General features: G+C 34.1%; 2 protein-coding genes across 11 annotated transcripts; one reads left to right on the top strand and one right to left on the bottom strand.

The window, feature by feature from the left end:
• Positions 1-4,941: 4,941 nt before the first annotated feature.
• LOC112784413 (peroxidase 47-like) lies at positions 4,942-7,345 on the bottom strand. Its single transcript, XM_025827601.3, has 4 exons — positions 6,868-7,345; positions 5,911-6,099; positions 5,677-5,839; positions 4,942-5,414 (listed from the first exon to the last, which is right to left on the bottom strand). Exons 1-4 carry the CDS (start codon positions 7,114-7,116, stop codon positions 5,053-5,055), a joined length of 963 nt encoding a protein of 320 aa, XP_025683386.1. The 5' UTR covers positions 7,117-7,345; the 3' UTR covers positions 4,942-5,052.
• A 1,722-nt stretch (positions 7,346-9,067) lies between these two features.
• Positions 9,068-17,359, top strand: LOC140183306 (uncharacterized). Of its 10 annotated transcripts, none has more exons than XR_011879263.1 (5): positions 9,068-9,247; positions 9,339-9,393; positions 9,482-9,610; positions 10,534-10,631; positions 11,035-11,330. XR_011879263.1 is itself a non-coding variant. In XM_072231451.1 (5 exons), the coding sequence occupies exon 5, from the start codon at positions 15,531-15,533 to the stop codon at positions 17,241-17,243; it is 1,713 nt and encodes a 570-aa protein (XP_072087552.1). In that variant the 5' UTR covers positions 9,069-9,247; positions 9,339-9,388; positions 9,482-9,610; positions 10,534-10,631; positions 11,758-15,530; the 3' UTR covers positions 17,244-17,359. The 10 variants fall into 10 exon arrangements, 7 of the variants coding, with proteins under 7 accessions (XP_072087552.1, XP_072087554.1, XP_072087555.1 ...); XR_011879262.1 differs by having other exon boundaries at positions 9,069-9,247; positions 9,339-9,388; XM_072231451.1 differs by lacking the exon at positions 11,035-11,330 and adding an exon at positions 11,758-17,359 and having other exon boundaries at positions 9,069-9,247; positions 9,339-9,388.
• Positions 17,360-17,692: the final 333 nt, after the last annotated feature.

Genomic DNA, 17,692 nt, shown 5'->3' with positions numbered 1-17,692 from the left:
ACGTGATGTAGCCTTGATATTCTTCTGTGAGACCATCCAAAATAGCTTGGATGTGATCATCTTCTTGAAATGAGTAACCTATAGCAATGAGGGAGTCTGCAATCTTGCGAATTGTAGAGAGATATTCAGCAATTGTTGTAGTTTTCTTGCAAGCTCTAAGCTGAGTCTTTAAACTTTGAATACGTGTTCTTGAAGAAACCGTAAAAATGTGATTAATCTTTTCCCACATTTCAGCAAAAGTAACGCAATGTACCATCTTGTTCTTGTATGTACCATTCATGGAGGACACGGCCCACGTCATGAGTGCAAGGTCATTTTGCCTCCATTCTTTGTATTTGGATGAGTCCTTTTGAATTGTTGATGTAGGTGTGGATTTCGATGTTGCAGGGACCTCATCTTTTGTAACAGAGGGGGTTGGAGTTTGTTGTGCAGAATCTGAGCTTTTACTTTCTTCAACAATTGTAACTGATTCTTGTTGTGATGGGATTTTTGACGGATCGAGATGATCCTCAAGCTCTAGCGTCTGAATTGTTAGAAGGATGCTGTGCTTCCATGTTGAGAAGTTATTTTCTTCAAGTTTGTCTGCCAGAGGAACCAGTGTGTTCTTGAGATTTGTTGATGAAGTTGCAAGGGGTAGAGCCATGATTGTTTTCAACCTGCTCTTGATACCATGTAAATGATCTTGCACCTATTGAGAAAGAATACTGTTGCCGAAAAAAGAGAGAATGATACAGAGAAAATAATGACCAAATTGATTAAGATCTGAATGAGGAAAATGTGTTATTAGAGAGTTATTATACAAAGGCACTTAGCTCCTATTTTATAGCTTAATAAAAACTGCACTAACACCCTCTAACTACCTCTAACAGCCACTCTAACTGAATTATTCTCATAACAGAATTTTACTGACTTCACATAATTTGTTACTTAAGTTGTTACTTAAGTTTTGACTTCTTCTCCTTTAACAGTCCTTTAACTAATTTTAATTATAAATTAATCTCATATATTTTTTTAATTATAAAAACTGTTTTTAATTTTATAAATTATTATTTTATCAATCATCTATTAAGTTTATTAATAATAAAAAACAAAAACAATAACGAATTAGATCTTTCATTGATCGTAATAAAACTTTTGGCCATTCCAATAGATTAAAAGTTTATATTTGATCCGTGATGTTCGTGATCAACAATAAAATCGTGTTTACTTGAAAATTAATCGATTGGAATTTCAAAACAATCGATTGAATTATAACTCAATCGATTGGATTACAGTTTATCACAAAACAATCGATTGAAAATTGTAAGGTAGCATGGTTTTCGCATAAATCAATCGATTGGTTATATGACCCAATCGATTGAACGATGAATAAAAAGTGAATTTTTGTAATTCAATCGATTGAATGCTTGAAAACAACCTGAGGTCTCACCAAAACAATCGATTGGTTTTGTTACTCAATCGATTGGATTCACCAAAATAATATGGATGTGCCAAATTCAATCGATTGGTTGTGTATGTGAATTCCAATTCAATCGATTGGAAAGCGTTGTAAATGATTTTTTTTCTAAATTTAATCGATTGTTAATATATTCAAATCCATTGAAATTTGAAATGCCTATCGTTTTAAAAAACGGGAGAGACTGGGTGTGAATACGCATGGTTTTCTTGTTTAGTAGATAGGCATTTCAAATTTCAATCGATTGGAATATATTAACAATCGATTGAATTCAGAAAAAAAAAATCACTTACAATGCTTTCCAATCGATTGAATTGGAATTCACATACACAACCAATCGATTGTTTTGGTGAGACCTCAAGTTGTTTTCAAGTATTCAATCGATTGGAGAGTATAAACAATCGATTGAATTACAAAAATCCACTTTTTATTCATCGTTCAATCGATTGGGTCATATAACCAATCGATTGATTTATGCGAAAACCATGTTGCCTTACAATTTTCAATCGATTGTTTTGTGATAAACTGTAATCCAATCGATTAAGTTATAATTCAATCGATTGTTTTGAAATTCCAATCGATTGGTTTTTAAGGAAACACGATTTTATTGTTGATCACGAACGTTACGGATCAAATATAAACTTTTAATCCATTGGAATGGCCAAGAGGTTTATTACGATCAATGGAAGATCTAATTCGTTATTGTTTTTTTTATTGTTAATAAACATAATAGATGATTGATAAAATAATAATTTATAAAATAAAAAACTGTTTTTATAATTAAATAAAATATATGGAATTAATTTGTAATTAAAATTAGTTAAAGGACTATGTAGCAGTTGTTAAAAAGATTTTAAGAACATATTTTATTATGAGACTATTTAATGATCTAAACGTTTTGGGACCATCGAATTCGGTGCCAACTAAGTTCATTTGGACGAAGACCTTTCTCTCGTCATCGTATTTCTTTTCCTTTGAGAAAACTTTGGAGTTTGGAGTAATCTGAGATATCTAGGCCTGAGTTCAAAGCCTATAACTAAGCCCAAAACATTTGTTTCCAGAAGAAGTATGATTTAAAAAATAAACAATTAATTTCAGGTTTTTTAATTCAAAGACAAATAAATTTTTGATAAATTAAAAATATAAAAATATTTTTTACTCTCTAAATTACAACATTTAAGTCAGAAACTTATCTACATAAACTTATTTATTAGATAGAAAGACTAAGGCTTGATTTGGTAAAATTTTTTGAAAAAGTGTTTGTATTTTTTAAAAATTCAAGTTCTTCATTTTGTGTTTGGTAAATTAAAAAGACCATGTGTTTGTGTTTGTAACTTTTAAAATATTGGAATACTTTTGAAAGCACCTAAGATATAGCTCTTCAAAGTTGACTTGTACCTTTCAAAATTTAAAAGTCTAATATAACCTTTTCAAATTTAATACTTATATTTATGTCTATTATAGTATTTTTAAATTTTAAAAGTTATTTTACCAAAGGCAATTGATGTTGCTTGTGTTTAGTGAAAGCTATTTTTAATGTAATTTACCAAATATAAATACTACAACTTTTAAAAAGCAATATTTTAAAAGTTAACTTTTATAAACTACTTTTGAAAAATAAAAGTTTTACCAAACTAAGCCTTAGATGTCTCATATTTTAAAAAGTGAGAAACATTTTTATATTTTCAATGAGCCAATAACTTATTAATCTTTAAATTAAAAAAATTAAGAACGGATTTTTTTTTAATTCAGATAAAAAGAATGTTAAAATTTAATCTAATCCACAACTGAAACAATAAAAATTTCAATTAAATCCAGTCATAGTTAAAAGTTAAAACTAAATGATTTCAATAAAAAAATTGGATAAAGTTAGTTTGAACTACCTGAGTAAATTACATCTTACTCCTAATAAAAATAGATTGAATCTAAATTGAGTATAAAATAAAATTTTCTTGACGAGATTCTCTCTGGAAATATTTTTGGAGTCTCTAACGAAATCATTACTAAATTTTCCTTTTGTTAGATTCAGTTTTTATAAGAGGTGACGTTTTATGTATGTATATAGATGATGATAAGTAACAATATTTTAAATAATTATTAGATTCTAGCCTATTTTATTCACTTAAAACAATATATTATAATATTTTTAATGAATTTATGATACCAAAAAAGTTATTTTAATGTTTCATGACACTTATATTATTGACTTAAATTATTGTTAATTTTATTTTTGTAGCAACTTCAAAATATATGTTAGTTAAAAATATTGATATATTAATGTTTTAGTATATTTGGATAGATATTATATCTAGATCAAATTTTGAAAATACCAGAAATTTCAAAATGAAAAATATTTTATCCGAATCTTGCTTTCAGAATATGAAAAATTGAAAATCATTAAGGTTGCAGGTTGTTAAAATTCGTAAATTAAAAATCAATACATTATTAGATACTTTCTCTTAAAAAAAACTTGGTCACACTCTATAATTTTTATATACAAGAACTTGTTGAATTAAAGAACAGAACAGAACTTTCATTCGCATACATACACTATCAACCGATTCAGAGTTCTAATTCAAGTTTTGTTTATCACATCGCATCACATTAACGAAGTCTAAGCTAAGTAAACATCTCTTGATAGCATCTTTGAATATTGCAATGAAGATCAGATATAGTTGTGTTTGGTTTGACAGTTATTGTGTTTGTATGCAAAGGATGCTAGTTCGCTGGGTTCCACCTTCTGAAGGGACTATCAAACTCAACGTGGATGGAAGTTCAAGAGAAAATCCAGGAAGAGCCGGATGTGGTGGCTTGCTTAGAGATCAAGATGGCAACTGCATTGCCGGATTCGTCAGTCATATTGGTTTCGCCAGCAGCGTTGCAGCGGAACTAGTAGCTATTCGCCATGGTTTGTGGTTGGCGTGGCAGTTTGGGTACAGAAAGGTGGAATGTGAAAGTGATTGCATGGTGGCTCTTGAGATTATTCATGACGATGCCGGAGACTTCCCGGAATTCGCAGACATTGTGGAAGAAATTCATCAGTTCATGCTTCTTGAGTGGGATGTCACTATCTACCATGTCATGAGAGAAGCAAATTCGTGTGCTGATTTTTTGGCAAAGATTGGCTCTTCTTCGAGTTATGCGTTTTCTCTTATGAATAGGCCTCCGCCGGAACTCACACACCTTCTTCTTGCAGACTCCAAGGGTGTTCTTTATTCTAGAGCTTAATTGTACGAGGTTATAAAAATTCTTGAGCTCTTTTTTTATTATTCCTTAAATTATGCATGGTTGATGTACTCTTTTTCCTCTATTGGATTTTTTCCTAAGCTCCAGAGGTTTGGTTCATAGGGGTTTTTTAAGGAGGCATAACCTACATAGGCCAAGTATCCATATAGTCTATATCAATCTTGGTGGAACAATGTACTATTCAAATGTATCATATTCAACTTTAATGAAATTACAAAATTTCTGGAGAAATTATTGAATTCTATATTAATAATTGTCAATTATATTCATCATTGCAAATGTAATATTTATCAAACCATAGACATATAAATACATGGATCATATAATAAGGCATAGCTAGATCCTCCAATTCAGTTTATTTCATGACCCTTGGAACCTTCTTTAATATCAAGCAAGCTCATTTTGACTATGGCTTGTTGGAAATCCAAGAAGAACAAGGCTTGGTTCTGTGCATAAGAGTTGACAAAATTCCTAGTTCTTAGACTAGTGAACAATGTTTTATCAGATGCGAGAACCCCGTTGTTAGAGACCAAAGCGTCGATGTATAAGTTGTCGAAATCATCCCATGTTTCGTCGAAGGGCTGCTCAGCATTGTCACCATCACTGCATGTTCTGAACAGTGTCTTTGCAAATTCTGAGTTCAAATTTGGATCCACTTTTGTCAGCCTGTTCTTGAAAGAAGAACACCTAGCTACTCCTATTGTATGATCCCCTAAAAATTCAAAACCACAAAACAGCATTAAAAATGTTTCCTTGTTGCATAATCTCTATCAACTATTGTATTTGAAAATTATATGCATTTATAGTTTAGTATATAGGCATTTTTTAACAGAAGAATGACACAGTGAAAGCTAGTAATTATGAATTTAGAAGCCTTTGTCAAAAAGTTTCACTTAATTATGATATTCATTATTCGTCAACAAGCATGTATAGATAGAAATAGAAGCATAGGGACATATATGTATATTAATTACCAGAGAGAGCCACCATCTCTTGTGCTGAAAAGCCATGTTGGCCAAACATCTTGATGAGATGAGAAGCATTGAAGTTGGGAGATGGTAGATTCATGGTATCCTCAATTTTGGACCTTGTTCCATCTTTTCTTCCCTTTGGTATATCATAAACTGGCCCCCCTGCCTGCTCATTGTGCCATTCATTAGTATAAAATTAATGGTAAGTAGAAAAATATATAAGTAGGTTGATCTTACAAAAAAAACTGCACCTCTAGCAGCTAAAGCAAGAATATCAGCACATGAAACTACTCCAGGGCATTGTCTTTCAAGCTCTTCTTTGATGTCATCTATGATTTCATGGCCTCTCAAACTCAAATTTTCTGGTGAATCCTTTTCTGCCTTGTTACCCTCTGTGGAATCAATCAAAATTGATCCATCACATCCCTAGTAGCAGATCACACAACCATACATATTTGTTAGAATATTTATAATCTGCAATATATGCTCAATTTTATGGCGGAAAAATGGATATAACATGCATGACATTTTTTTAGTGAGTTACTTATTTACTATACCAATTAATAAGAATGACACTTTTTTTGTGCATTATGTATATAACTACCTCTATTCTTATCAGTTATCAGTACTTTTTTTATTTCTGCACTCTGTCTTTCATTGTTTTAGAACATTCAACTTCTTGTTCACTCATTCCATTCAATTCTCAAAGAAAATTAAAACATGTTAGTATATTAAGTTTCTCAATTAAAATGATAACATATGTTCGTTTTTTTTTTAAATATATAATTTATTGATCACTTACACTCACAAAAAAAGAAGCATGTTTGTTTTGGAGTAAAAAGCCCCCTCAAAAAACCATAATTTATATTGATATTGAGAAGGAAATATTTCTAATTTTTACAACACATTTGATATTTATTCCAAAATTATTTATAATTACTAAGTTATTAACGTTATTTTTCAACATTAAAAAAATAAAAAATTATAAATACTTTTAAAATAAAACGCACATTAAATATGTTTTAAAAACATGCAAGTATTTCATTCTCATTTAATATATTATTCACAGAAACTCCAAAACAAAATCTCCGAACATGATACTGACACCTACTCATCTGAATATTTTCGCCATACAACAACACGATCATTATTAATTACCAAAAACTTGATTAAAATATAAATGAAATTAAGAACCTGAATGAAACAATCATGGAAGTGCATTCTAAGAAGAGGAGCAGCAAGTGAAGGATCATCTTCCAATGCCCTATTGACAATGTCCTTAACAACAGATTCAACAAAAGGGCAACTAAACAAATAGTAGTTCATGTTCAAACCATCTGCTCCAATTCTGAAACCACTCACTATAATTCCCATCACAACAAACACTGTCACCAAATTAGCCATCACTATCTTCAAACACTTCAATGGCCTTTTGTACACCATATTAATCAATGATACAACACAACTACTATACAGATTGAAGTGGTATAGAGAGAAAATATAAATTCTTTTTATAGTTATTTTGTATTATTTTATTGTTATTCAAAATGTAGGTACTACCTTTATCAATATATCTTTCATCCTATTAAAGAAAACATCTGTAAACTTACATCTTTACCATATAATTCACCGATATATAAATATATATATGTGTGTAGCACTAAATTATAGAACACACTTTACTTAGTGGGAAAAAGCTGGCAGAACAATACATTCATTGTAGAATGGGGAAACTGCAATATGTATATGTGTGCTATATATAATGATTGAAAATATACAAAATAAGCACAAAATTAGATTAAGATAAGATTGAAAGGATAAAAAAATTAAATATCTGGATAGTGGTTTATCGTTTACTTTTGTTTTCTAAATTTCTTGAATCCTACGTAATCATATTGGTCAATATGAATGCTATATATGGATGCATGGTGATTGGATTTGCATGTAAGTTGACACGTAATAAGGGTGTTCACCTATGTATAATTTTATTGAGTTTAATTTTGATGTAAGTAAATAATTTTATAATTATTTAATTATAATAAAATTTATTTTGAAAATTGGTTATTTCGTTATAATTACTGTTATTGTGTGAGTTAGTATAGTGGTTATTCATAACTTTGAATTAGAATCTAGTTTATATATATGAGTAAGGATCAAATAACGTAATTTATTCAAGATATATGCATGATAATTAATATAATATATATATTCAAAATATAAATAAAACAAGAATTTTTTATTATATGCTTATTAATGTCTATTTCCATAAAATTTGGTATAAATATTATTCACCATATATTATTATGATTCAAGGGTTAGATATCTACTCATAAGTTTATGGTATAATTTTTTGGCATTTTTTCAAGGTGTCTAAATTGCGATGGTAATAAAAGAAAAATGAAGAACTGATTAATGTTAACTCCAATACAAAGCAAATATAAAATATATATATATATATATATATATATATATATATATATATATATATATATATATATATATATATATATATATATATATCACTTAACATTTTCTCAAATTTTATTTGAACTTTAAGTGCCATTATCCAACCAGAATAGAGATGTAAATTCCAAGATGGTCCCATCTTCAAATCATTGGCCAACAATTGTGTCAAGTGTCATTGTCATTCAAACATATGCATGTCGCATTTAAAAACAAGAACATACGACAAATTTAAAAAAGATTATCACTTCTATTATGTGTAAACATCATAAAAATCATTTGCGCTAAAAGTCACAATTATTGTTTTAGTTTCACACTTATTAAAGCATCAATGGATTTGTTCTTACATTCCAAGATCATCAAATTACATGTTATCCCAAGTTCTGTACATCCAGCTCATAATCCATAAATTTTGCCAAATAATGTCTCAGTGGAAACAACAAAATTTAACACTAAAAATGGATCTCCACAAATTCAACAAAAATGAATACAAAAATACATGCTAAGCACAACACTGATGTGCCTCCTCTTTATTGACATAAGCCTGCTTGCATTCACTATAGGAAACCCCCTCATATTTCATCACAAATTTTAAGATTCTTTGAATCAAAGAACTAATGGATACAAAAAATAAAGAAAAATCATAGACTTGATACAACAATTGTGCAAATCCAAGGTAAGGTTACAAGATGTACAATGTAAACCCCGGTTAAATTAGTTAATAAATTAGTTTTTAATAAGGAGGATTAGAAATGTAAATATTATATCAAAATAGGGTAGAGCTCATCAAAACGAGAATTTTGACACTAATTTTAAAGAAAACGGTCCAAAATTGGATCGAAAGGACCGAACCAGTTGAACCGGACCCGAACTGGGCTGTCGGTTCAACCGGACCAGCCCTATTAAATGAACCCAGCTTTGTCTTCTCCCTCATTACTGCAGCAACGAAGCTTTCAGCTTCCAGGGAGAAGAGAAACGAGAAACATTCCCGTAACCCTCACGTTAATTTCCGATCCCCGTAACTTCTCCGTCCGAGCTCCAATCGCCGCACCGTTTGCGGCCACGCATTCACCGCGTCGAGCTCTACATTTCTACCAGAACAATTTCATAGGTAACTTATTTAATCACTCTCAGCTTCATCTTCCCCCAATTTTTGAATTTTAAGTGGGAATATTGAATTTCTTTGATTTCTGATGTTTTAGGATCCAATTAGCTTGAGAAAAACGTTCACTCTTGCTTATGTGAAGCTTGGGTAAGGTGATGATACGATAATTCTATTTTATTTTCATTAAATTTGAGCTTTGAGTATTAAATTGGGTATATATGTATTATGAATGTGTATTAGGTTGAAAATAAATAATTGGAGCTTGAAATTGTGAATACTGGAACTTGGAGGAAGCAGATTAGTTGAGTTTTGAGGGGTTGTCTTGGTTTTGAATAAATAGCTTTGGTCGTTACGTGGAAATCGGCTAAGGTATGGTTTATGTTTCTTGCATTTAATATATAATGTTCTGTGAAAACTTAGGCTAGACGGCCATAGGATAAGTTGGAATGCAGGTGTATGTTTAATGTTTAGTAATTTGTCGATGAATATATTTGGTTGAAGTTTATTGGATAATTAGTTATTAATCTTGGATGGTGAATGTTATTGTTGATGAACATGGTTGGTTTAGTGCTAATGATTTGGTGAATTATTGATTTGAGATATTTTGTGTTAGAAGCCTAGGATTAGTGAACTATGATCCTTAGTTGAATTTTGGTTGTTGGATTTGAATATTGTATGAATATAATTGTTAATCTGAAGTAGATTTATTGTGGTGACTGTTATGATGATGAGGAAGGGTATGTTGAATTGAAAAGAAAGCAGGTTTGGACCCGAAAAGGGTGGCAAAGTCCGAGTTTTAGAGGAGATGCTGCTGAAATTTTATAAAAAAAATTAGAGATTTTGTTTATATGATTATTTAAAAAGATTTATATTCAAAGGTTATATGGTTTGATTTTGAGTTATTAAGAAAATGAGCATGTTTTAAGTTTGATTCATTTAGAAAAGAATGAATTATGTTTTGAATTGGAACTATTGATGGACGGAATGGGAGGTGTGATAATGAAGGATAAGGATTGAATATGATTGATGTATGATGATGAATGAAATGTGATTGAGAATGATGTTGATGTTGATGAATTATAATTGAATTATTTATATGGCTTATGAATTTGAATAATCTGAGATACGAGATTCCCTGGATTAAGTGCCGTGGCTTGCCACCACGTGTACCAGGTTGAAAACTCGATACTCTGTTGACCCTACGACGTAAGTGTGACCGGGCACTATATAAATTCCCGGGAATGTTACCCCCATTGAGCAATATTGATTCTTTGAGAAAAATCTATGCATAGACTCTTGGGGATGCACGTCGGGGGACAGTCTAAGGACAATTCAGACTTGTCGGGTTGGCTGGATAACCGACAGATGAGCCTCATCAGCCATAGGACAGGTATGCATCATATGCATATTACTTGAATTTCTTGCTTGTGCTCTAATTGGGTGTGCCTACCTGTATTTGCCATGCTAAATGTGTATTTGTTACCTGCAGTAGTTGTAACCTTCTTGTGTTTGCCTTTATCTGTCTATTTGTCTATGAAAATGCATGATGGAGTTGGAGGTATGGAGGAATGGCAGTATAGGACTTAGATTTAAAGTTAAGTTAAGTTATAATTAAATATTTTTAGGAAACTACCTTTTATGGCTTCTGTTTAATACTTTAAGCTCTATAATCTGAGTGTCGGTGTTCTAGGATTGCCTCTGGCATTCCCAGGACCTTATATATTATGTGTGTGGCACCTTTATCATACTGAGAACCTCCGGTTCTCATTCCATACTATGTTGTTATTTTTCAGATGCAGGTCGAGAGGCATCTCGTTAGGCGTCTGGACTCTTGAAGCGGAGTGGTTACTGGGATATTTTGTTATGCTATGATGTATATATATGTACTTAGTTTTCTCTCCGCATGACTTATTCTTTTTTATCCTCTTAGAGGTTTATGGAGAGGCAGGATTGTGTATATGTACTTTTGGGTTTTGGATATGTATGTATATATGTGTAAATATTCTCCGGCCAGTCTTGACTTCGCAGGCTGAGTTAGGAGCTTGATATTTTGTATCTTTGGCACTCTATTCCCACTTCTGTTAGCTTATGTTTGATAGTTATGGTTTTCTTAGCACGTAAGTTAACTCGTTCCTTGAGCGTTGCGCCTTTATTGTGCAATTTTTATTTTCCCCTTTTCTTCAAGGCTCCTAGCATATTATAATTCTTCTGCTATTATATGTACTCATTTTATTTTAGAGGTTGTAATACCACACCACATTCGTTTTACAACTTAAGCGTAAAGCTTAGTGTGGTAGGGTGTTACATTATGGTATCAGAGCAGTTCGTTCCTATAGAGCCTGAAAGACGGACTGATTGTGCTTCTGTGCATTCTCTGTATATGTGTGTATGTGCTATTTGGATATCTGATTGATATATATGGCATAAACGTTTGTGAGCATGCATTTGGAACTTAAAGCATTAGACCTGCGATATTGAGACTGATCAACTTAATATCACTTGTTTGGTGTGTATAGGGACCAGATGTCGACTTGCGGACGCGGTCGCGGGCGAGGTAGAGGTAGGACAGGCACCGTTACTCCTGTACCCACAGGAACTGATCCAGTAGACTTTATGGCTGCCTTGGGAAATATGGCTGCAGCTATGCAGGCAACAGCTGAGGCACTGGGTAATCAGATAAATCAGGGTAATCATGGGAACAATAATGATGAGGACGGTCCTATGACACTTGCTACATTTCTGAAAGTTTGCCCTCCGACTTTTAGGGGAACCTCAAATCCCACTGATGCAGATAATTGGATTCAGGCTATGGAAAGGGCGTTACAGGCACAACAGGTTCCTGAAGAGCAATGGGTTGAATTTGGAACTTATCAGTTGCAAGGTGAAGCTCAGTATTGGTGGCAGGGAACACGACGTATCCTGCAGCCTGATGGTGCTGCGATTCCTTGGGAGGTTTTCCGGACAGAGTTCTATAAGAAATACTTTCCTAATTCAGCTAGAAATGCCAAGGAACTTGAATTAATGCAGTTAAAGCAGGGACAAATGACTGTTGCTGAGTATACCAGTAAATTTGAGAAGTTATGTCGCTTTTCTCGTATCTGTCAAGGTGCACCTGAAGATTTTGCTGAATAGAAGTGTATTAAATATGAGGGAGGTCTTCGGAGCGATATTCTGAGCTTCGTTGCCCCAATGGAGATCAGGGTGTTTTCTGAATTGGTGAATAAGAGTAGGGTGGCTGAGGATTGTGTGAGGAAGGCGGCAGCAGAGAAAGGGAGTTTGAGGATGCCTTTTCAGAGGCCTTCAGGGAGGAACTTTGCTCCGAGAGGTAGGAATTTCAAGCGTGGAGGCTTTGTTCCGCAGCAGACTCAGGGTCAGGGTAATTATAGAAGGCCGAATATTACTGCTAATCAAGGAAAAAGGTTTGGGAAGCAGCCACAGCAGGATCTGAATTGTCAGAAGTGTGGAAAATATCATCCTGGAGTTCCGTGTAGATTAGGACTTGGAGTGTGCTATTCCTGTGGACAGCCCGGGCATATAGCCAGTAATTGCCCTGAGAAGAAGAAGTATGAGACTGGTAGGGTGCAACAGCCGGGAAGAGTATACACTACTTCTACCATTGGTGCTGAGGGATCTGAGACACTTATTAGAGGTAATTGTGAAATGGCTGGTAAAATCTTAAATGCTTTATTTGATTCAGGTGCAAGTCATTCATTTATTACATTTGAAAAGGCCTATGAATTAGGATTGAGAATGGTGGTTTTAGGTTATGATTTGAAAGTATATAATGCTACTCATGAAGCTATGGTGACTAGGATAGGATGTCCACAAGTTCCCTTTCGAGTACAACAGCGTGAATTTGTGCATGATTTGATTTGTTTGCCTATGACTAGTCTTGATCTCATTTTGGGATTGGATTGGTTATCCAAGAATCATGTTTTGCTTGATTGTTCTGAGAAGTCAGTACAGTTTATGCCAGAAGGGTCAGAAGCACCGGTTGTGGTGAATAGTTACTATTTGAACTCTATGATAGTAAACTGTTTTGGAACCGAATGTCAGGGTATTATGTTATTAACTGCGGGAGTATCAGGTGATGATCAGATTTTAGAGCAAATTCTGGTTGTATGTGAATTTCCAGATGTGGTTTCGGATGATATTAATGAATTCCCACCTAACCGAGAGGTTGAATTTGCAATTGAGTTGGTACCTAGATCCGGTCCAATTTCAATTACTCCTTATAGGATGTCGCCTTTAGAAATGGCTGAACTGAAAGCTCAGCTGGAAGATCTGTTGGGTAAGCATTTTATCCGACCAAGTGTTTCTCCGTGGGGAGCGCCAGTGTTACTGGTAAAGAAGAAGGATGGGAGTATGCGGTGATGAGTTTGGAAAACTCTAAACTAAATTGATGATGATCAAACATTATTAACAACAAAATTATTAATCTAATCATGTGTTAATTAAGTCAATTTTGCTGTGCAGAATTTTTCTATTGGGCCGGAAAATAAAATTGTTGCAAGCCCAAATTAAAAATCAGCCGAGCTATATGTTTCCTATCAAATGGCTGAATTAATTATTGGGCCAAATTCAATGTTATTATAAGCCCATATCTAGTTTTGATAAATGCTTCCTATGCTTGATCCGCTACACAACTCATCAGGAAAGCAAATGTTAACCAAATGGGCCAGTTTTAATTTTAATGTTACAAGCCCAAATTCTATTAAGTGATGAATGGTTTCTACCTTGGTCCGAAACCAAAGAAAAGTGAAAGCAAAGTGCTTCCAACGGAACCAAGTCTTAACCATGTGATGGATTTCAAAATCTATTACATTGTTAATTAATGCATGGGGAACATGAGAGAGAAAAGTTCATCTGAATTGATTGATGGGTGTAATGACTACACGCCACTCTAAGCTAGGGAAGTAAAAGCAACTTTCACCAACTAATTGGTTTATTACAATTGAATTGCTTTTGCTTCAAGCTGTTTATTTTCTCTCATCTCTCTCTTCTTTTCGGTCAATATCCAGAAAACAAAGAAAGCCATGGAAGCTACATGGAGCTACCGAAATGAAGTTGCATGCATCAAGACCATCAAGCTAATGATGGCAAGAAAACATACTAAAATAAAAATGAGCTGTGGCTAAGATACTTACCAAATGTGGTCAGATTTGGTGAGGTTATCTTGAGCTTTGCATGCTCAAAAAGGAAGAAGAAGATCTCGGCCAGCAAGGGAGATTCTTGAAGCATGGCTTGTCTTTGATTCTGCTCAACCACCACAGGGAGTAGCTAGAGTGGCGAAGTGATGGTTGAAGGCAGAGATTGAAGCAGATGAAGTCATCATCATCATGAAGCATCAAGGGCCAGAATTCCATCTTGGAGAGCAAGCCAAGGATGGAGAGCTCGGATTGATGAAGGGTGATGATCAAGAAAGGACTAGAGGTAATTGCATGTTGGTTAATGCATGGTTATCTCTTCTCTCTCTTTGTGGCCGAACCGGTTTTGTTGAAGGAGGAAGAAGTTGGTTCGGTTTTGGCTTCAATAAGTGGAGGCTCCCCTCTTCTATATTAAGGGTGGACAGCCACTGTTTGAAGCAAGGAGAAAATTTGAGAGTGCAAGGCACAGTGTTCTCAGAGCTACCTGAGCTAACAGTTTTCTCTTCTCCTTCAAAGTATTCTGTTTTGTATTTTTCTATTTAATTTTGTCATGTCTTGAGTCTCATGGTAAAAGGCAAACAGTGAGGTTTGTAATGAAAAAGCCATAGAGCGGAAAAAGGCAGAGAGTGCAAAATTAAAAGAAAAAGCCATAGATGTCTTAGAGTTCCTTTGTTCATCTATGTTGTGTTTCATGATTCTGTGGAATCCCCTTGTAAGTTGGGTTAGCACTTTACAAGTTGTAATCAGATTGATTATAGTGAAATTCCATCATGTTTGTGATGGAGACTGGATGTAGGCTGCACTGCACTTAGCAGCTGAACCAGGATATATCTGGGTGTAATCTTCAACTCTTCTCTCCTGCATTTCTATTTCTACTGCACAGGAGAAAAAACTAATATTATCTCATGCCAAGTAACGAGACAAAAAGAAAAGTCTCGTGGCTAGAGACGAGACAAAACAAAATTGCTCGTGTCTAGTGACGAGCAAAAACAGAAAAGTCTCCTCTGAGTTCAGCAAGTGTTAGCAACGTAAAAAGGGGGCTAAGATTCAATCCCCCCTTCTCTTAGCCACTGAAACCATTAATTGGTATCAGAGCTTAGTCTCAAAGAGATCAAGCTTTGCAGCTTGGAGTAAAGATTCTCATGGCAGAAAACAGTGGCGCAAATGTGGTGTCCTATAATCTAACTGAAGGTCAATCAAGCAACAGACCTCCTCTTTTCAATGGGAAAAACTATACCTATTGGAAGGAGAGGATGAAGATATTCGTACAAGCAGTGGATTACAGACTTTGGAAGATTATTCTCGAAGGGCCTCAATTTCCAACTATCACAAGTGCAGAAGGAGTTGTTTCTCTCAAACCAGAAGCAAGATGGACCGAGGAAGATAGGAAGAAGGTGGAGTTAAATGCCAAGGCAATAAATCTGCTCAATTGTGCTATCAGCTTCGAGGAGTACCGACGGGTATCAAGATGCACAACGGCAAAGGAAATCTGGGACAAATTGCAAATCACCCATGAAGGAACCACCATTGTCAAGAAGACTCGGACAGATATGCTAAATAGAGAATATGAAATGTTTGCAATGAAGGAAGGAGAGTCCATTGATGAACTGTTCGAACGGTTCAATGCTATCATTGTTGGCTTAGATGCTCTGGGAATTACACATTCTGATTCTGTGCTAGTGAGAAGAGTGTTGAGATGTCTCACAAAAGAGTGGAAAACTAAGGCTTTAATTATTTCTGAGAGCAGTAGCTTAGACTCCATGACACTTGATGATTTGAGAGGAAATCTTCTTGCTTTTGAAAATACCTATTTGAAAAAAGATACAAAAAAGAAAGGAATTGCATTTTCTTCTGTGACTAACCCTCTGGATGATGAATCCAGTGATAACTCTTCTGAAAATGAGTTTGTTTTATTTGCAAAAAAATTCAGAAAAATGGCAAAGCTCAAAGGCAAAGGCAGCAGCTCAAGGAGGATGAAGAAAGACTTGAGCAAAGTAATTTGTTACAATTGCAAGGAAATGGGGCATTTCAAATCTGATTGTCCCAAGCTGAAAAAGGAGGAAAAGCCGAAAAGAGGAAAGAAGAAAGGACTGATGGCCACATGGGAAGACTTGGAGAATGACTCTGATGATGATGATGAAGAAACCGAGACCAAGTCACAAACATGTCTCATGGCAGACCACATAGATCAGGTAGTCTTTCATAACCCTAATACTGAAGATCTCCATCTTATGATAGACCACCTTTCTGAAAAAATAAGACGTTTTCTGCTGGAAAATCAAGAACTTGAACAGCAAATTACCATTCTTAAGGCCGAAAACAGTTTTCTAAAAGAAAAAGTGAGAGAGGCCGAAACTGCTTGTGATCTTGTTGAAGAAAATAAGCAGTTAAGAGCCCAAGTTAGGAGCTGTGAAAGTAACCATTGTGTTCTTGCATATGTGGACTGTTTTAAACAAAATGAAGAGTTGCTTAAAAAGGTTAAAAGACTTGAGGAAGACTTGGCCAAATTTACACAAAGTTCTGAAAGTTTAAATCACATCTTGGCTAGTCAAAAACCTCTTTATGATAAGGCTGGGTTGGGGTTTCATAAATCTGAAAATTCACACTTTGAAAATATTGCTTCATCTTCTAATGACACAAGATTTCAAGATCCCACCTACTTTAACAAAAAGGCAACTCCAAGGTTTTGTAGATTATGCAATCGGAATGGACACTTTCCCATTCAATGCTTTTTCGGTGAAAGAATGGTTGGTGACAAAGTTTATAAAATTGTTTTTGATTACAATGGCTTAGGACATAGAAGATGGTTTAACGTAAAAGGATCCAAAAAGATTTGGATACCTAAGGTTACTTAAGCATTGTTTTGTAGGTGTGCCTAGCATCCAAAAGGAAGGAAAATGTGTGGTATATGGACAGCGGATGCTCTAGGCATATGACCGGAAAGGCAAATTTCTTCATAAAGCTTGATGACTATGATGGAGGACTTGTCACTTTCGGTGATGATGCAAAAGGAAAAATTGTGGCTGTTGGGAAAGTTGGTAAAAACTTTTCTTCTTGTATAAATGATGTTCTCCTTGTACATGGCTTGAAACATAATTTGCTTAGTGTTAGTCAACTTTGTGATTTGGGTTTTGAAGTTATCTTTAAAAAATCTGTTTGTTTAGTTGTGTGTGAAAAAACTGGGAATGTTCTTCTTGAAGCTAAAAGATGCAACAATGTGTATGGATTAACTTTTGAGGATTTAAAGGAACAAAATGTAACATGCTTCACATCTTTTGAATCTGAAAAATGGCTTTGGCATAGA

The sequence above is a fragment of the Arachis hypogaea genome, chromosome 20, assembly GCF_003086295.3.
Source record: "Arachis hypogaea cultivar Tifrunner chromosome 20, arahy.Tifrunner.gnm2.J5K5, whole genome shotgun sequence".
Classification (NCBI taxonomy): Eukaryota; Viridiplantae; Streptophyta; class Magnoliopsida; order Fabales; family Fabaceae; genus Arachis; species Arachis hypogaea.
The sequence above is the reverse complement of the archived record's forward strand: the minus strand, read 5'-3'. Positions and strand labels throughout refer to the sequence as shown.

Bases quoted from the DNA above. Each gene is read 5' to 3' on its own strand.
- LOC112784413 (XM_025827601.3), bottom strand. From the start codon at position 7,116: ATGGTGTACAAAAGGCCATTGAAGTGTTTGAAGATAGTGATGGCTAAT. The intron at 6,100-6,867 runs GTTCTTAATTTC...ATCTGCTACTAG, and splicing joins TCCATGATTGTTTCATTCAG to GGATGTGATGGATCAATTTT. The intron at 5,840-5,910 runs GTAAGATCAACC...CACAATGAGCAG, and splicing joins CTAGAGGTGCAGTTTTTTTT to GCAGGGGGGCCAGTTTATGA.
- LOC140183306 (XM_072231452.1), top strand. From the start codon at position 15,531: ATGGCAGAAAACAGTGGCGCAAATGTGGTGTCCTATAATCTAACTGAA.